This window comes from Aquarana catesbeiana, linkage group LG04 (genome assembly GCF_042186555.1).
Source record: "Aquarana catesbeiana isolate 2022-GZ linkage group LG04, ASM4218655v1, whole genome shotgun sequence".
NCBI lineage: Eukaryota > Metazoa > Chordata > Amphibia > Anura > Ranidae > Aquarana > Aquarana catesbeiana.
In genome coordinates, this window is record NC_133327.1 from 385,709,460 (window position 1) to 385,730,414 (window position 20,955).

Consider the following 20,955-nt stretch of genomic DNA (forward strand, 5'->3'; position numbering starts at 1 on the left):
TTACCTGTACAGCCTCTAAATGAGCTAGATGGAAGGAACCCCATTCTGGTGATCTCAGGGGTATGTTGCGGCTCCAGTATAAGCCTTAAATAGGCTTAGTTGTTGTGCAGCGGTCTCCAAAATCTTTCATATCACTTATTGTGTTTTTTCTGTGCCTTGTAGTCCTATGGCTCTCCACAGCGCGCTGAGCATCTCGGCGCTTCCGCGCATGCGCAGTACATAGCCTCAGGGCATCCCTTCATTTTTGCCAGGCTCCAAGATGGCGCTGAGCGTTTCGCGGCACTACTTCACATGTGCGAGCGGGACGTGACCTCGGCGCCCAGGGCGGTACTTTTAAAAAAGCTCCTGATTCTCATTTAGTGCTCCTCCTGCTCCCTGAACGTATTCTGTCTGCATTTTAGCTCTGATTATATTCTCGGCGTACCCCCCCTTCTGGGTAAGTGGCTTTTTTATCTCCATGCACTTTTCTTCACTTGCTTTGCATGTTCTTACCTTCCTGTCTCTCTCTCAGGTGCATCACCCTTCTTTTTCTATGGAGGCCCCTGCCCCAGCAGATCACCATCAGCCTAATAGGTAAGGGGGGGGAATCCCTTTGGTAAGTAGTGAAGATCGAAAAAGAGAGCAGGATTGCGCTGACGCTGCCTAATTGGTCAGCCCTATCAGGTCGTCAAGATTGTCCAAATCAAGGCGAAGAGAGACCTCGCACAGAAGAAGCCGCTCCGGCCATAGGCGAAGCCGCTCATGCGGAAGAAGTCGCTCAGGCCACAGGGGAAGCCGTAGAAGGAGTCGATCCTACTCAAGGCATAGCCGCTCTTACCACAGAAGATCCCCTGCAAGTAGACGCCAGTCACCTGTGCACCCCTCCCGCCCGGTCGGGAACACTTGCTGGGTATGCGGGGCCACAGCCCTCCCAGACAAACTGGCTTGTCGCAGATGCATTGATGAGGCCACCAGGGAGAAAGAACTGGATACCATAGAGCCTACTGGAGTCTCAACTCCTCAAGTCTCAACTCCCGATGCGGAGTTTAAAGCCCAGAGAGCCTCCCCTACCTATCCCAGTACATCAAGGGAACAAGAATTCCCGTTGGACAATGAAGAGCTGGAAGCATCAGCCGGATTTGATTTTTCGCTTATAGAGCCTTTCGTTAAATCGGTTAGGGAAGCGATAAGCTGGGAGGAACCTAAGGAGGCACAGCAGAAACAGAGGAAGTATTTCCCAAATCTCAAAAGAGTTCCGGAGGCTTTCCCGTTCATCGATGAATTAGATGAGCTGATTAAAGAGGAATGGCAGAATCCTGAAAAGAAGACTAGTCTAACCAACAGACTTACCAAATTGTACCCGCTTAGGGAACCCAAGGTATCCCCTTTGGTTACCCCCCCCCAGTAGTAGACACATGTGACGCTCCCTATTGAAGACGCAGTGACGTTCAGGGATGTGCTTGATAGAAAGGTCGATACTGACCTTACAAAAGCTTACCTATTAGCAGAAGGCGCTTGCAGACCAGCAATCGCACTGGCTGCGGTTGGAAAAGCTATCTCCAGTTGGTCCTCTGGTACCGCAAAACTCGTTGCTGAGGGCGCAGACCAAGAGCAGATAATCAAGGCCCTACAAGAACTTAGCCTTGCAGGGTATTTTGTAGCGGAGGCTTCTGTGGACACTATTAGATCCGCATCAAGGTCCATGCTGGCCGCTGTGATGGCCAGCAGGGCGCTATGGCTTAAGCTCTTGTCGGCTGATCCCGCCTCAAAATCCAATTGGTGCCAAATCCCGTACGACGGGGTAAACCACCTGGACGGGGTAAACCTCTTCGGGACAAAGCTGGATACTGCAATTTCAAAAGTAACCGGCGGGAAGTCAGGTCTTATCCCATCAGACAAAAGACCGAAACAGCAGAGACCGTCTCTCTTTAGACGCAATCTCCCAGAGTGATACAGGGATGCAAAAACCTATAGACCCGGAAAAGAGTATAGAAGGAGTTGGAAGAACCCTCAGACATCCTTCTTCAAATTCCAGAAACCCAAAACCCCTGCCTCCAATGACCAGAAGTCCTTTTGAAGGGACACCCGCCCAACCAGCGGTAGTGGGTGCCAGACTCACAAAGTTCAGGCTGGTCTGGGCGGGAACGATAAAAGACCCATGGACAGTGTCCACCATTCATTTCGGGCACAGATGGTCGTTCAAAGGTCGCCCCCCAAGGGATCAATTTTGCTCAACCAAGCTACCTCCATCCCGAGAAAAAAGGCTGTCTTTAGTCCAGTACATTCAGGATCTGCTCCAGAAACAGGCGATAGTGGAGGTCCCGCTATCACAAAGAGGCAAAGGCTTCTACTCCCCACTTTTCTTAGTAAAAAAGAAGTCAGGGGATTTGCGTCCAGTCTTGGACCTGAAGAACCTCAACCGTCAATCCGGATAGAGTCGTTCAAAATGGAAGCAGGTCCTTCTGAGAATGGACACCAGAGTGGCTGTCGCCTACATCAACAGGCAAGGGGGCACCAGAAGCAGGTCCATGATGCAGGAGGTCCATCTGTTTTAGAATGGGCACAGCTGAACCTGTCAGACTTGAGGGCAGTTTATGTCCCGGGAGCCCAAAACATCTTGGCCGACTCACTGAGCAGGAATTTTGCCTCCGAGTGGTCTCTGAGTCCCCAGACATATGCTCTCATATCCCGGACCTGGGGATCACCGAAGATAGACCTTGCAGCAACACCAGCAAATACAAAATGCCAAAGATTCCTGTCAATTATTCCCTTTCCTTCAGCAGAGGGGACAGATTGCCTCCAACACCCCTGGGATTTCCGCCTGGGCTACATCTTTCCTCCGACTCTCCTCATAGCGAGGTTACTCCTGAGGCTCAAGAAAACAACGGCATTGGTAGTAGCAGTAATTCCTTTTTGGCCGAGGAGGCCGTGGTTTACTACCCTCATGCAACTGAACACGGCAGATCCCCTGCTCCTCCCGTTATCGACGGACCTGCTCTCCCAGGGCAATCTACTTCACCCGAACCCGGATAAACTACATTTGATGGCCTGGAGACTGAAAGGGCTAGGTACTTAGATCAAGGCTGTTCCCAAAAGGTGGTGGACACCTTAATCCAGGCCAGAAGGCCTACCTCCAACAACACCTACAGACGGGTCTGGGAGAAATTTGTCGCATTCACTCAGCAGCAAGGCTGGGACTCATCCTCCCCTTCGGTAACACAGATCCTGGAATTTCTTCAGTCAGGCCTAGAAAAGGGCCTTAGGTCAAGCACCCTGAAGGTTCAAGTGTCGGCCCTATCCGCATTAACAGGAGTTAAGTGGGCACAAGATCCTCTTGTCATCCAGTTTCAAAGGGCCTGCCTAAAACTGAGGCCTCCCAGAAAACCTTCCTTCCCGGTCTGGGAACTCTCAGTTGTTCTGGAAGCGCTATCGAAAGAGCCTTTTTTCCCGCTCGAGAACATCTCTCTCTGGGATCTAACACTAAAGGTTTCGTTCTTAAAAGCCATAGAATCGGCTAAAAGGGTGTGTCAGGAAGGGCATGCCAGCACCCAAGATGGCTGCAGAAGAAGACGACCTGTTACCTCTGCCTGTCAGGAAGGGCATGCCAGCACCCAAAATGGCTGCCGAAGAAGATGACCTGTTACCTCTGCCCCTGTCAGAATTCCATTGGTGCACACACACCCTGTGACAGCTTTTTGACACCCAAACAGGCTACTTAAACTCAGTTAGTTTCCAGACTCAGTGCTGTCTGCTCTACAGCGTTCCCTGTGTATCCTGCAATTACCTACCTGACTTCTGTTCCTGTTGTGACCCGGCTTGCTTCCTGACGTTCCTGTTTCCTGCCTGCATCCGACCCCGGCCTGTCCTCTACTCTGCATCTGCCTGCTCCTTCTGTCACTTCGCTGCCAGTCTGCTGACGACCCGGCCTGTAATCTGATTCCGCTTCCGCTTCAGCCTCTGTTCCTGACGTGCCCGTTTGTGTATGACCCGGCCTGCCTGTACCTGCCTTCTCTTCAGCCTCGAGGGTGCCACCATCCCTTCTGCTGCACCTGCACTTCTGCCTGTAGGGACCGGTTGTCTACTCACTCCAGCTACCTGCCTCCCACTGCTCTGGGATTCCTACAGACACCTCTACAGCCCGGCCGAGTGCTCCGATCCAGCTCCAGGTTCAGTGATCCCGCCAGGCACTCGTGCGACTCTGCATCTTGGTGCTTCCTGTCAGCTCTATCAGGGGCTCCAAGTCAGAGTTGTAAGAGAGGCCGTCCTCTGCATATCAGGCTCCATCACCAGGTACGTGACAGTAGCAGACAGCCATGTCTGAGCCTGTGCAAGGACCTTCTCCTATGGAGGAACTCTGCCAACACCTAGCCGGATTAACACAAGCTGTAAAGGACTTACAACAGGGTTATACCCAGCTGGAAGGCCAAATACAGACCTTGTCTGCCTCTGCTGCTCAAGCACCTTCCGCTTCTGGGATGCCAGCAGCTCCTGCAGTCATTATGCTACCACCTGAACCCAGAGTCCCAACTCCTGAAAAGTTCCACGGAGAAAGCAACGAGTTCAGAGCCTTCCGCAATGCATGCAAACTCTATTTTTCGCTACAACCACGAACCTTCTCCCTGGAAGCCACCAAGGTCGGGTTTGTCATTTCCTTGCTTCAGGGGGAACCACAGGCCTGGGCTCACCGACTCCTTGAACAAAAGGCCACATCTCTGACGGACTTAGCCTCCTTTTTTGGAGCCATGGCTCAGTTATATGAAGACCCCCAGCAAGCCGCTACTGCGGAAGCCGCCCTTCACACGCTTCAACAGGGTCACAGGGCCGTGGAGGACTATGTTTCAGAATTCAGGCGCTGGAGTTCCGACACTAACTGGAACGATGCTGCCCTGCGTTACCAGTTCCGCATGGGCCTTTCTGATAATCTCAAGGACGAGCTAGCACGAACAGGTGTCCCCTCCACCTTGGAGACACTTATAAATTTGTCAATCCAGATTGACCGTTGCTTAAGGGAACGTAGGTCGGAACGAGCCACCGACCAGTCCCGTCCAGTATGGATGCTTCCACAAGTGTCTGGTTCTTTCAGTCCCGCTTCACCTGCTCCTGCCGCATCCGCTTCAGACGCACCTAAACCCATGAAGCTTGGTCTCCTCCGTCCTTCTCTGACTACAGAAGAACGCCAGCGCAGACGCCAGCTAAATCTTTGCCTGTACTGTGGAGGATCAGGACATTATATGAGGTCTTGTCCGGTCAAGATCCGCAAGTGCCTCTCAGTTACATCCGCTTCTCCTCCATCTCTACCCAATCACTCTGCTCATCTTGCTCTTTCCATTTTGTTACAGCTCCCAGGAGGAACTATCCAGACCCCCGCTATAATTGACTCTGGAGCTTGCAGCTGTTTCATAGATTTAGCTTTTGCTGCCAAACATCAAATTCCTCTACTACCCAAGGCTCAGAGACTTTCTGTACATCTGGCAGACGGATCCACCATTAAATCTGGATTGGTTACTCATGAAACCATCCCATTATCTACCACTATTGCCGAGAACCATCAAGAGCTTCTACGCCTAGATGCAACCGCTTCCCCTCTGTTCCCAATCATTCTGGGTATGCCTTGGTTAAAAGCTCATAACCCTTACATTAACTGGGTTACAGAAGAAATCAAGTTTCTTTCCCCCTATTGCCTTCAGCATTGTTGGCAAGAGAATCATCAGGACCAATCTCCCCTGCTGTGCATCGATTTGGAGTCCGAAGCCCGCCAAGTCGTTCCAGTAGCATATCACGACTTTCTGGATGTTTTCAGCAAAAAAGGGGCAGAAACGCTTCCTCCTCATAGGGCTTATGACTGTCCAATTGAGCTCCTTCCTGGGGTTAAAGTTCCTTTTGGCAGGATCTTTCCTCTATCTGAATCTGAACTTGTTGCTTTGAAAGACTACATTGATGACAACCTTAAAAAGGGGTTTATTCGCCCCTCCACATCTCCTGCCGGTGCGGGGATCTTCTTTGTAGAAAAAAAGGACCACTCATTACGGCCCTGTGTGGACTACCGTGAACTTAATAAGGTCACTGTAAAAAACCGTTACCCTCTTCCACTTGTGCCTGAATTATTCCAGCGACTCGGTACGGCCACCATTTTCACAAAATTGGATCTTCGGGGTGCTTATAATCTGGTTCGCATATGAGAGGGGGATGAATGGAAGATGGCGTTCCGCACACGGTTTGGGCATTTTGAATACCTTGTGATGCCCTTTGGACTTTGCAATGCCCCAGCTACCTTTCAGCACTTCATCAACGATGTCTTCCGAGATTTCCTGGATCTATTTGTTGTTGTTTATCTTGATGATATACTAATTTTCTCTCCCTCTCTAGATCACCACCGTAGTCACGTCAAGAATGTATTGAGTCGCCTTCGACAACACGGACTTTATGCAAAACCAGAGAAATGTGTATTTGAACGCCAAAGCATCCAATTCTTGGGTTTAATCATTTCCACCGAAGGCATCCAGATGGATCCCCAGAAGGTTACAGCCATCCTGGATTGGCCTGCTCCCAGTGATAAGAAGGGTGTCCAACGTTTCGTGGGGTTTACAAATTTTTATCGAAAATTCATCAGAAATTTTTCTGCAATCATATCCCCCATTACAAGTTTAACCAAACAAGGTACAAGATTCTCTTGGTCTCTGGAAGCTCAGAAAGCTTTTGACACCCTAAAAAGACTTTTCACATCTGCATCTGTCCTGAAACACCCTGACCCAGCCTTGCCCTACGTCTTGGAAGTAGACGCCTCAGAAACAGCGGTAGGAGCAATATTGTCTCAGAGGTGGGGAGCTAAGGCTCTACTGCATCCAGTTGCTTTTTTTTCCCGCAAGCTGTCAAATGCTGAAAGGAACTACGACGTCGGGGACCGTGAACTTTTGGCCATCAAAGCCGCCCTGGAGGAATGGAGGTACCTTCTAGAGGGGGCCGCACACCCAATCTTAATCTATACCGATCATAAGAACCTCGAGTATTTAAGAACAGCAAAAGGATTGAAACCCCGACAAGCCAGGTGGGCACTATTCTTTTCTAGATTCACTTTTCACTTAACATTCAGGCCTGGATCCAAGAATGCAAAACCTGATGCGTTATCACGCATGTTCAGCAAACCTGAAGAAATCTCATCTCCGGATACCATTCTATCCCCTGGGAACTTCCTGTTACTTCAAGGAGAGTTAATAAAACAAATTAAACAAACTCTAGTAAGGAACCCTTCACCAGCCGGGGTCTCTCTACTGGCAAAGGATGGGCTACTTTGGCATGAAGACAAGGTCTTTGTGCCGGAAGACCTCCGAATGGCCATCCTGGTGCGATGCCATGATCATGTGCTGGCAGGTCATTTTGGCATTGGCAAGACAACTGAATTAGTACAACGGACATTTTGGTGGCCTGGGGTGGAAAAAGATTGTAGGAAATATGTGGAATCTTGCACCACTTGCATCCGCAATAAAACCAGCAGATCCAGAGCCTGGTGTCTGCTAAAACCCTTACCTGTCCCCAGTAGACCTTGGAAGATGATCTCAATAGATTTTATTGTAGAACTTCCCCCATCTGAGGGCCACAACACCATTTTTGTAGACTATCTAAGATGGCACACTTCCTGCCCATGAAGGGCACACCATCTGCTCGAGAAACAGCTCAAACCTTTGTCAAGGAGATCGTAAGGCTTCACGGGATTCCGGCCAATATTGTGTCCGACCGTGGGGTGCAGTTTACATCCAGATTCTGGAGAGCCTTATGTGATGCACTCGGGATTGAACTTTCATTTTCTTCTGCATATCACCCACAAACGAATGGGCAGAGAGGACTAATCAAACCCTCGAACAGTACCTGAGATGTTTCTCCTCATTTTCTCAAGACGATTGGGCTTCTCTTCTTCCCCTGGCCGAGTTTTCTTATAACAATTCAGTACACTCTGCTACAAAGCAATCTCCATTTTTTGCAAACTACGGTTTCCACCCTTCTTTTTTGTCTAATACAATTCCAGATTCCCCTGTACCAGCTGTTTCCGAAACTATAAATTTCTTCAACGCCAATAACAAACTGCTACAGGAAACAATGGCCAAGACACAGGCACACAATAAGGAAGTTTTTGACAGAAAAAGAAGGGGAGAATTGATCTTGAACCCTGGTGACCAAGTGTGGCTAGCAACTACTAATTTGAAACTGGCCTGTCCCTCGAAGAAACTGGGCCCTAAATTTATAGGACCATTTCCGGTGAAGAGACGGATCAATGAGGTTGCGTATGAATTAGAGTTGCCTGAGTCATTTAGAATCCACCCTGTGTTCCACATAACCTTGTTGAAACCTGCCATTCCTGACCCATTCCCAGGACGAAGTTCCGGCCCGCCTAAACCTGTAATTATTGACGGGGAGGAAGATTTTGAGGTGGAAACAATCTTAGACTGCAGGAAGAGAAGAAATCAGATCCAGTTCCTGATAAAATGGAAAGGGTATGGGCCAGAGGACAACTCCTGGGAACCTGAAGGTAATATCCATGCCCAAAATTTGGTTCAAGCTTTTAAGAACTCCCATCCTGACAAGTGGGCCAAGTTGGGCATCCGGAGGCTGCCCTTTGGGAGGGGGCAGTGTCAGGAAGGGCATGCCAGCACCCAAGATGGCTGCCGAAGAAGACGACCTGTTACCTCTGCCTGTCAGGAAGGGCATGCCAGCACCCAAAATGGCTGCCGAAGAAGATGACCTGTTACCTCTGCCCCTGTCAGAATTCCATTGGTGCACACACACCCTGTGACAGCTTTTTGACACCCAAACAGGCTACTTAAACTCAGTCAGTTTCCAGACTCAGTGCTGTCTGCTCTACAGCGTTCCCTGTGTATCCTGCAATTACCTACCTGACTTCTGTTCCTGTTGTGACCCGGCTTGCTTCCTGACGTTCCTGTTTCCTGCCTGCATCCGACCCCGGCTTGTCCTCTACTCTGCATCTGCCTGCTCCTTCTGTCACTTCGCTGCCAGTCTGCTGACGACCCGGCCTGTAATCTGATTCCGCTTCCGCTTCAGCCTCTGTTCCTGACGTGCCCGTTTGTGTATGACCCGGCCTGCCTGTACCTGCCTTCTCTTCAGCCTCGAGGGTGCCACCATCCCTTCTGCTGCACCTGCACTTCTGCCTGTGGGGACTGGTTGTCTACTCACTCCAGCTACCTGCCTACCACTGCTCTGGGATTCCTACAGACACCTCTACAGCCCGGCCGAGTGCTCCGATCCAGCTCCAGGTTCAGTGATCCCGCCAGGCACTCGTGCGACTCTGCATCTTGGTGCTTCCTGTCAGCTCTATCAGGGGCTCCAAGTCAGAGTTGTAAGAGAGGCCGTCCTCTGCATATCAGGCTCCATCACCAGGTACGTGACAGGGTGTCAGAGATGCAAGCTCTACTGGCTAGTGAACCATATCTGATTGTTTATCCAGACAGATTAGTCCTGAGGCCTTCGGATCGCTTCATTCCCAAGGTATCCTCATCCTTTCATTTCAACCAGGAGATTAATCTCCCAGCACTTATCACGGATCAGGGCGACCCTCATCCATTAGATGTCAAGGGTAACATATCGGAGTATCTCTCGGCAACCAAATCCATCAGAAAGACGGAAAGTCTTCTAATCATCCCGCATGGCTTCAGGAGAGGTCAAGCGGCATCCTCACGCACCATTGCGTCATGGCTAGTAAAGGCCATCAAGAAGGCTTATTCATTAAGTAACCATCAGGTACCTGAGGGCTTAAGGGCACACTCCACCAGGGCAGTGGCAACCTCCTGGTCGGCCTACTGTAGAGTCTCGGCGGAAACAATTTGCAGAGCGGCCACCTGGTCTTCCAGGAACACCTTTATGTCTCATTATAAGGTGGATTCCGCTCGCTTATCCACAGTGGATTTCGGAAAAACTCTTCTATTTTTTGTTAATAAACTTAGTTTGCATTCCCACCCAGTTTTGCGAGTTATTCCCCAAAGTGTATGCTGCCATGATGCAACAGGAAAACGGAAAATTGTATACTCACCTTTCCGTAATTTTCCTTTCCTGTCGCATCTTCATGGCAGCATACAATCACCCACCCTTCTGAGGTGATATATACAGAGAATACTAGGGCGGGGGCCCTCTCTACAATTTATAGCTATGTGGTCCTATCAGGTTGTGGGGGCGGAGCCACAACCCAAAGTGTATGCTGCCATGAATATGCGACAGGAAAGGAAAATTACGGAAAGGTGAGTATACAATTTTCCGTTTTATTGCTGTGCAAGCTTTGCAGTTAAATCACTGGTGTGGAGGGTCACCAAACTTGAAATTTTATAAGCACTGCTCTTTGGGCCCTTAACTGCTTCAGCCCCAGAAGATTTTACCCCCTTCCTGACCAGAGCACTTTTTGCGATTCGGCACTGCGTCGCTTTAACTGACAATTGCGCAGTCATGCGTTGTTGCACCCGAACAAAATTGATGTCCTTTTTTCCCGCAAATAGAGCTTTCTTTTGGTGGTATTTGATCGCCTCTGCCTTTTGTGCTATAAACAAAAAATAGCGACAATTTTGAAAAAAACACAATATTTTTTACTTTTTGCTATAATAAATATCCACCAAAAATATATAAAAAAACAAATTTTTCCTCAGTTTAGGCCGATGTGTATACTTCTACATATTTTTGGTAAAAAAAATTGCAATAAGTGTATATTGATTGGTTTGCGCAAAAGTTATAGCGTCGTACATTTCTGACACATTTTTGGGACCATTGGCATTTTTACAGCGATCAGTGCTATAAAATTGCATTGATTACTGTAAAAATGTCACTGGCAGTGAAGGGGTTAACCACTAGGGGGCAGTGAAGGGGTTAAGTGTGTCCTAGTGTGTGTTCTAACTGAAGGGGAATGGGACTGTGCAGGGAAGATGACAGATCCTGTTCATACTCCGTATGAACAGACGATCTGTCTGTTCTCCCCTCAGAGAACCGGAAACTGTGTGTTTACACACACAGATCCCGGTTCTCGATGTGCCCCGAGCGATTGTGGGAGCCTGGCGGTGATCGTAACCACCGGGCACTAGCATCGGCTCCGTGGGCGAGCAGGGGGCACGCGCACCTCCGGCAGCGTGCACGAGCCCCCGGCGGCGCGCGCGCACCTTCTAGTGGCCGTCTATGTTACCGACATAACATGACAGCGATTCGCGCAGCTGAGCCATTTTGCCACAGTACAACTGCAGCGGCTGGTCGGCAAGCAGTTAAAATGCCCAGGGGCCCTGGTCTCAAATGAAACTAATGTGAACCCTACAGCATCTAATTTGGCTCTTAAGCCTCGTACACACGGTACAAAACTCAGAAGGGAAAAGTCTGAAGACGAGCTGTCTGCGCATTTTTGGATTGTTAGTACGGTGCATTCGACAGACGATTTGACTATTACATCAGACAAAAGCTGGATGTGCAAGCTATAAAATTTTTGTCTGATGTGAACGCAATGTCTGATTTTCGGATGGTCAGTACAGAAATCCGTCACACAAAAGTCGAAAGTACAAACACGCATGATAGGAATTAAGGAACTACTGGGAAGAGTTTGGTCTTGTAAACTTCTGTTTGTAATCTAGAATTAACATTCGTGACGCGGCAATTGATGAAATGTCAAAATTCTCATCTTCTTTAATGGGATAATAATGAAGATTCTTTGCATGTAGTTATGTCAAAGGTATTTAAAAGACATTTGTTTTGTACGATCTGAAAATCGCGAATCAAGGCTCACCAAAATTCTACTAACACGAAATTAGCATAAGGGGGCCAAAGTGTGGCCCTTGAGAAATGAACTTCCTTTTTATACTCTCATAGTAGGTCACTACGTTCGTGTTTGTCACACGACAATTTGTGGATAGTATGCTAGACAAAATCCTGCACATGCCCTTTTGACAAAAATCAGACGCTCGGTCGTCCAACAATCAGACCGTGTGTAGGAGGCTTTACTGTTCATTTTTTTGAGGTTAATCAAAACTCATTGTTTATTTTGCAAGCAATGATTTACATAATGCCAGATGAAGGATTCACTGGGCTTGTTAGCAAGATGTTTTCCTGTCCTTGGGGACAAATAACAAACAGAATGCAATGATCTTTGTTTTGGGTAGAACAGCTCTAATGAAGCAGTCAGCTAGACTTCTGTGTGTTCTGCTGTTTCTTATCAGCACATACAACTGAGAATTCTGGAATAAGATATCCTAGGAATTATTTAGTAGCTGACAGCTGAAGTCTTGCTGAATCATGTGGAGGCTATTATATTTAAGTGAAAGATGCACAGGTTTGTTGACAAGAAATGCACTGCACTGCAGTTCACATCTATGTGAACCTGACCCATCCTGTCATGTCCTTTATCTTGTAATTCATTTTTCTCTGCTGAAAAACGAGGATGAGCCCCAAAGCCTCTAACATTAAAATGCAATGGATAGAAGCATCAGGTACTCTGAATATCCATAACAAAGAGCATATTTGGCAAAACTATCAATATTTTCAGTGTTATTTTTTCAATATCTCCAGATAAACATTGCCTGGAGCAAAAAGAAAATGACCAAAGAATCACCAAAATATGCTTATTTTTGAACCCGGCCCCAAAAAATCACTAAAAGCATTTTGGAGTAAGCCTGGCAAATTTGGAAACCCAATCACAAAAGAGCAGTGGATGTTATCTACTAAAACTGGTGCAAGTATGCATAGAAAACAATCAGCTTTCAGGTTTTATTGCCAAAGCTTAATTGAACAAGCTGAACTTAGAAGCTGATTGGTTATCATGCACAGCTGCACCACATTCTAGTGCACCAGTTTTAGTAAATCTACCCCAGGGAGCATTTTCTCAGTACACAAGCTGCTTTACTCTCCATTGTAAAAATGATATTTTCTAAGTTTGTAGATAATTAGTAATGGACATCAACAGTCTTACATCTGCCTAAACTCTGAGACAGCCTAAATACCTCCATTAAGTTACGCGTTCCAATTCTTGGATTCTCAAATTAAAGCTGGTCTCCAGGTTTCATGTCACTTTAAAAAGTTAATTTGGACCAAGCTGGTCCAAACAAACTATTTGCATCACTAAATGCTGAAGTGTCCCTAAGCACTGTATATACTGCATGTAACTTCAGCTACATATAGTACACAGTGCTGGGTTCCGGCTGTGAGTCAGAGACTTCCCGTCTCACATCCGGAACAGAGTCTGGCAGAGAGGCGCTCAGCCAATCATAGGCAGCTTTCTGTGAATAAATACTATGCTCCCTCTGATTGGCTGAGTGGGAGGAGTGGGCTGAAGACATCATACTCTCCCACTTTGCCAACTAGAGGAAGCTTTGTATTCATTCACAGAACACAAAGCTTCCTATAAATGGCTGAGTGCCGCTCAGCCAGACTCTGTTTTGTTCCTAGTGGGAGTCGAGAAGTCTCTGTTTCATACCTGGAACCCAGCACTGTATACTGTATGCAGCTGAAGTTACATGCAGTACATACAGTGCTTAGAGACACTGCAGCATTTCATGAAGCAAATAGGTCGTTTGGACAAGCATGGTTCAAACAAACTATTTAAAGTGACAGGAAACTCGGCTTTAGGCTTTGCACATGCTGCATAAACTGGGGGCTATTTGTATATGAAAACTGATCTCTGTGTGCCGATGTGCCCACATAGTTTTCCATAATGGCACAAAAATGATTCCATTGCATGCTGAAGAGAATTGTGCTACAGTTACCTGAACAGCAAATAAGGAATCGCTGGTCTCTCTCAGTCTTTCTCGTGTCATATCCAGCTCATTTTGAAGTCTGTCTTGAGCATCTTTCAGACTTGTAATATGGCACTCAGCAGAGCCAAGTCCTTGTTCACTCTTCTTCACCAAGTCTTGAAGTCGACAAATCTATTTAAATTTAAATGGCAGACTTTAGTCTTCCTCTAAATAACTAGAGAATTCTAGATTGTACATTTTCATTTTGCAATTATAGATTGTACATTTTGCATACAAATACATTTCTATCAATTTCTCAACCATAGAAACCTTGTGAGCAAACAGATTTATCAGTAATCAGCATAACATTGTTTTCTATACTGCGTTTAAAGTGGAACTTCACTCTCAATCAACAAAGGCTATTTTTAATCCTTATGCTGCTAGCATTAGTAAATAGATAGAAAAGTGTATCAGATTTACTTGTTTTAAAAATATTTTTTTTATACTTATTCAGTTACTTCCTGGTTTCCATGCCTGGGCAAATTATGCCATATATCCCAGGAGTCTTCAGGAGGGGAGAAGGGATTTTCTCAGCTAAGGACACCCTCCTACTTGGATGCCTGAGCTAAGGGCAAAAGGATTCCAGGAAGTAAATGCTACATGAATTATTTGCCCTTACTTGAGAGGTCTGGTGTTTTGAATACTAAAAATGCATTTAATACCATTTGATTTGGTTGTGGTGCTCAGAAGCAGTGTAATTCTGCTTTAAAGCCCAAGGCCGCGTTCAGACATTGTGTTGCGGGAACAAGCGTTCACACTTGCAATTTTTAAAGAGCGATTTACATGCATTTCAGAGTATTACACATAGGGCAGCTCATTCCTGTTAATAAACTGCCCTATGTGCATTTGTCGCCCAAAATAAGCTCCTCCTCCTCTTTGGGTGACAAGCTAAGCGTGATTTTTAAATGCGTGTTTCTGTCACGCAGAATCACACCCAAACATGCATCGTGTGTTTTGCCATGATTTGGAATTGCGGCCAGAATTGTGGCAATCCTGCAATTCCAAATCTCCTAATGTGAACGGGACACAAGTATTGCTTAAACAAAAAACATAAATCAACACAAGGGACATAACTTTTAGTCAGTAGGATGTGTCCTTTGTGCTGATTCAGCTGCAGTCAGTAGAAATCCTCATCTGTCCATGCCCCCCATCCCCACTGCCAACTAACGGGCTGCCATAGGCTCTGATCAAGACAGTCGGACTGTGCCCACCCTTTCCATCCACCTGCCCCTTTCATAGAAGCCCTACTATAGTTTAAATATGAATGGAGGAGGCAAGCTATCGGTCATCTGCCTGTCCTCCAGAGATCCTGTTTCATTCATAGACACTATAGCTATGCTTAGGCTTTAAAAAAATCTACTAAGGTAAATGGAACATGGCTGCTTGTTTTAAATAAATGAGACCCCAATAACAGTTCTAACTGAATGAGAAATCATTCCCAATTTATTATTCACTAAAAATAAACTATAACTGTTTACAAAACCTAGGCATCATTTATATTATGTAAATGATTTCCTTAAAGTGGTTGCAAAGGATGAAGGTTTTTTAATTCCATGCATTCAATGCAATAAGGTAAAAAAGCTCCAGTGTGCAACTCCCTCCTCAGCCCTCCCCCAATACTTACCTAAGCCCGATCTCGATCCAGCGATTTGCACTCTCTCGGGTCTCTCCCTCCTGATTAGCTGAGATGCAGCAGCAGTAGCCATTGGCACCCGCTGCTGTCAATCACAGCCAGTGAGGTGGGAGTGGGGCTGAGCCATGCTCTCTGTGTCTTATGGATGCAGAGAGCTGACTCGGCACGCACAAGTGGCTTCCTATGTGGGAACTCTGCAAGGGGAAGGGGCCCAGAGCGCCAGCGGGGGACCTGAGAAGAGGAGGATTGGGGCTGCTCTGTGCAAAACCACTGCACAGAGCAGGTAAGTAGAACATGTTTGTTATTTTTTCTAAAGAATTTTTTCTCTTTTACAATCACTTTAAGCACTGCTACATGGATGAAAAACTTTTCTTCCTCCCTGCGGACTTGAATCCTTACTGCAGCCTTGGTGTTTTTTTTTTTTTTTAATTTGCATTTGCTTACAGCATCTGTAAATATTGGAAGCCACCTCGCTCCTAGGGGGCCCGCTTCCCCAAGGCCTGCATCCCCTCTTCTCTCGCCATCATCTTCTTCTCCTTCTCTATCTTATCTCCCTCTTCTTTTCTTTTTCCCATATTTTTTTACTCCTACTATTTTTTCCCCTACCTGTTTTCTCTTAACCAGTTTGTCGTATTTACCTCTCTTTGAGGTACCTGCAACATCCTGCCTGGCACCCTACCATGCGTTGGTACTCCCGGAGTTTGTGTAGCATGATTCTCTTAGAGCTCCTTAGACCTCACCTTGCGTGCCCCTATATATTGAGGATTGATTCCATTTCCCATTACTCACTATGTAGCATCATTGGTTCTCCTAACCCTATGCCTCTGTATATATGCAACTGCAGACCTACACCTATAAAACTGTTGTATTTACTGTAACTTCTGTGATTTACTGATATGTTTTTATTGTTAGGCACTGGCTTGTTTTGTTATTTCCATTTTGGATGATGCATCTGAACTTACTTTAAGGCTGCTTGCACACTGGGGCGGGCGGCCGTTGACGGAAAACGCTGCTAGTTTTAGCGGAGCTTTACCGTCGTTTTAGCGGTGCTATTCGGCCACTGGCGGGTCACTTTTAACCTCTGCTAGCAGCTAAATAGAGGGTTAAATGCGCCATTGTATCGCCACTGCCAAAGTGCTTTGCAGGCGATTCGGCAGCGGTGTCCATTAATTTCAATGGGCAGGAGCGGTGGAGGAGCGGTGTATACACTGCTCCTCCACTGTCCGAAAGATGCTGCTTGCAGGACTTTTTCTAATGTCCTGCAAGCGCACCACCCCAGTGTGAAAGCACTCAAGCTTTCACACTGGGGATGCAGGTGAGGCATTTTTCAGGCGCTTTACAGGCGCTATTTTTAGCCCAAAAGCGCCTGAAAAAACGCCCCAGTGTGAAAGGGGTCTAACTGGTCTGTTAAATTCCTACTGCCTTTTCTCAATAAACAAATTTAACATGGAAAAACTTTTTTTGCAAAAAATAGGTTTGACTTTTTCTTCTAGGAGAGGTCGATAATTACATTTGAAGATGATGATGATTTTCTGAAGTGTTGACTTGAGCATAAGCAGTATTCACCTCTGTAGTAATTAAACCAAGCACTGATATGTGCACCTGTCATGCATCTGCAGCAATCAACAGTATGGAAATCTGTAGGTACTAGACTGACTTAGCTTAAAGTAGAACTCAATCTTTCCACACACTTTAGCTAAGCTGGCCCAAACAAATCAAACAAATTATTGTCCCTCACTAACCTGTGAGGCCTTTGGATATGCGGTATAAACAGTATGTAGCTGCTACATACAGCATATCGCACTGTGTTCCAGGTGTGAGCCGAGACTTCCTGTCTTATACCCAGAGAACACAGAAGAGTCTACCACAGCAGCACTTAGCCACTCAGAGCAAGCGATGTATTCTATCAAAGCTTCCTCTGATTGGCTGAGGCAGAGAGGCATGCTGATGATGTCAACCTCTGACTCTGCCAATCAGAGGATGCTTTCTATTCATTGATAGAATACATTGCTTGCTCTGAGCGGTTGAGTGCTGCTGCAGTAAACTATTCTGTGTTCAAGGTATAAGACAGGAAGTCTCGGCTCGCACCCGGAAAAAAGTGCGATATGCTGTATGTACCCACAGCTACATAAAGTTTTATACAGCACATCCATCGGCCTCACAGGTTAGTGAGGGACATAATTTGTTTGGGCCACCTTGGCCCAAATGAACTATGTAAAGTGTGTGGAAAGATGGAGCTCCTCTTTAAAGAATAATTAAAGGCAAAACTTTTCTTTTAATTTTGGATAGAGTAGAGAGGGATTCGATCACCTGTAAGGTTTTCACTACTGTTTGTGACCCTGTTAGGGAGGGTTTATTTTTCTATTTTACCTGCGGACTATTATCACCAAATGTGATAATGAATTGGCTTCCATTAGTAATAGGTACAGCTAATTCTAGAAGACAATCAAATGATCAGTATTTTTTTACTCTTTTAATTTACACATATAACCAATACCACTGGAGCTTCCACCAGTTGTTTATATCAAAAGACCAGTATAGGTAGAAGTTATGATAAAAATAAATAACAATATATTATAGCAATATAGCAAATTTTACAGAGAAAAATACATATGTTTTTAATATCAGATATGCCTTTGATCTATGCAAATCTCTGTGGCATATGACCTACTTACACAGACTAACATTACTGGTGATATTTTATGGCATAGAAAGTGTTTATTTCAAGGAAAAGTTTAAGACCAAGAAGAGATGCTCTATCATGGTTTTAAAGTGATTGTAAAGTCTCGTTCTTTTTCCTATAAAATAACAAACATGTAATACTTACCTGCTCTGTTGCAGTGGATTTGCTCAGAGCAGCCCGGATCCTCCTCTTCTCGGGTCCCTCTTCTGTGATCCTGGCCCCTCCCTCCTGTTTAGTGCCCCCACAGCAAGCAGCTTGCTATGGGGGCACCCAAGCCGAGTCACAGCTCCCAGTGTCCATTCAGACATGGAGCCCCGGCCCGGCCCCACCCTCTCTCTTCCCTGATTGGCTAGCCGACTTTGATTGACAGCAGCGGGAGCCAATGGCGCTGCTGCTGTGTCTCAGCCAATCAAGAAGGAGAATCTCGGACCACTGAGGGACTCGTGGACATCGCTGGACAGAGAGGGACCTCAGGTAAGCATTAGGGGGGCTGCTGCACACAGAAGGCTTTGTATCTTAATGCATAGAATGCAATAAGATAAAAAAAAACCTTCTGACTTTCCAACCCCTTTAAGAACACCTCCAGTTGCAGTTAGAAGCCTACATGTAAGACCCATCCACTATAGAGTGCTACACAATATATACTTCAGTTAACCGTTAGTTCTGAAAACCTTGTATTTGGATCATATAAAGGCATTTGGATACTTTTTGTCCTAATAATAAACAAAGGGGTTGATTTACTAAACAAGTATGCACTATACAAGTACAGTTGCTCAAGAGCTTAGTAAATGAGGTAAAGCTTCACTTTACAATAAATACATAATCACATGCGAGGAAAATAAAAAAAACACACCATTTTTGCTTTTACATGATTGGATGATGGAAGTCAGCAGAGCTCATTTACTAAGCTCTGGGGCAACTGTAAAGTGCACAGTCTATTTGCCTTTAGTGAATGAAAGCAAAAGTGGTTTGCTCTTTATTTTATATTTTTTGTTATTTTCCTGGGATATGCTCCAAAAGCGTGCAAAGATTTGCAAGACTGCCAGTCTGTTGTTCAGGTCATGTATTTTCTATCAGTAGAAGACCCTTGTGAGCACATCCTGGTGAATATTCACCCACATACTGCCTATATATAAAGGTCAGTAAAATATATTTTGCATTACTAGCCTTTTCTTGGTTTTAGTGCTACATTTTCTCTTTATGTGACTTCCCTTTATTGAAAAATACTAATACTAGTCTGGAGTGCTATAATTTATCCATAACATTTTCTATTAAGAATGTTGGTGCATGTTAGCACTCCTAACAGGAGGAGTCTGTCACTCTAACCTTGGAGGTCAATGGTGGAGTTGCAGGGAGAGGAGAGTGGAGAGTCTCTCCACTTTACCCTACTCCCCTCTTTACCCGCCACTTTTTGCTTTTACCCACCATGAGATTTTGCTTGTGTGACACCTTGGTAATGAGACACAACACCTTTTTATAGACCTTCATTTGAGACTGAACCAGCTGATAATAATTTGCACTATCAAGGGGCAGGATTGCTTTCTAATTACTGATATATTTCAGCTGGTGTCTTGGCTTTCCATGCCTTTTTGCACCTCCCTTTCTTTATGTGCTCAATACTTTTTTCCAGTGTCATTCTATTTTATTACACATAACTTATTTTCTGAACGTATTTGTTTTGGTTTGTTTGAATGTATGGATTGCATGGGTTGTTACCGACATGTGGTGAAAATTTAATGTTAATAGCACCTTTTCAAAATATACAGCATTTACCTAGAAAAATGACGACCCATTCAATACTTATTTTACCCGATATATATATATATATATATATATATATATATATATATATATATATATATATATATATATATATATATATATATATATCTCTTACTGGCCCGGCGGCCGGGGAAGGAGGAGGGAGCCCGGGCAGTGACATCAACACCTGTGGCTGAGGCTACCAGAAGTGGGAATAGGATACCTATATTAGACAGGTATCCCCCCCAAATGTGGCAACGGGGGGGGGAGTACAACGAGCGAAAGTTCCACTTTTGGGTGGAACTCCGCTTTAATGTACTAAAACTGGAGGAATTACTTCTCTGTATAACAAACTTGTAAGTGACTCCTGGGATGTAGCAATGTTATGCCATTAAAGCAAAATAAGAGGCAAAATAACATAATTGGCAGTCAGGCAGCACTAAACCTCCTTTACCAACAGGTAACTGCAAGGTTGCAAGTGAGATTCGAGAGATCATAAAAGTACAGTTAAAAATGTAAAAGTGGCAAAGCTGTGGGCATCAAAGTATTTGCATATTCTTATAAAGCAGTAAATTAGCTTTATAACAAGCCCTTACTGGCCTTTGTAGCTGTAGGTACTGAAGAACAATGTATCCTACATCTTTATAGTAGAAGCCATAGACGTGCACAGCCTTTTGCATTAGGGTGTGCACCCCAAAGCTCAAACACAAATGCGTGTGTATGTATATATATATTTACACTATATTACTAAAAGTATTGGGACGCCTGCCTTTACACGCACATGAACTTTAATGGCATCCCAGTCCGTAGGGTTCAATATTGAGTTGGCCCACCCTTTGCAGCTATAACAGCGTCAACTCTTCTGGGAAGACTGTCCACAAGGGTTAGGAGTGTGTCTATGGGAATGTTTGACCATTCTTCCAAAAGCGCATTTGTGAGGTCAGGCACTGATGTTGGAGGAGAAGGCCTGGCTCGCAGTCTCCACTCTAATGTGAAGGCCAGTCAAGTTCCTCCACCCCAAACTCACTCATCCATGTCTCTACGAACCTTGCTTTGTACACTGGTCCAAATCATTTGGTGGAGAGGGGATTATGGTGGGGGGTTGTTTTTCATGGGTTGGGCTTGGCCCCTTAGTTCCAGTG

At 45.7% G+C, this 20,955-nt stretch overlaps 1 protein-coding gene across 5 annotated transcripts in view; it reads right to left on the reverse strand.

Annotated features, from left to right (window-relative positions):
- FAM184A (family with sequence similarity 184 member A) overlaps positions 1-20,955 on the reverse strand; it is a 434,097-nt gene that overhangs the window by 90,131 nt on the left and 323,011 nt on the right. For all 5 annotated transcript variants that reach the window (XM_073627163.1, XM_073627164.1, XM_073627165.1 and 2 more), the window contains one exon: positions 13,707-13,868. In XM_073627163.1, coding sequence (XP_073483264.1) covers positions 13,707-13,868 — 162 coding nt within the window. The remainder of the gene's footprint in view (positions 1-13,706; positions 13,869-20,955) is intronic.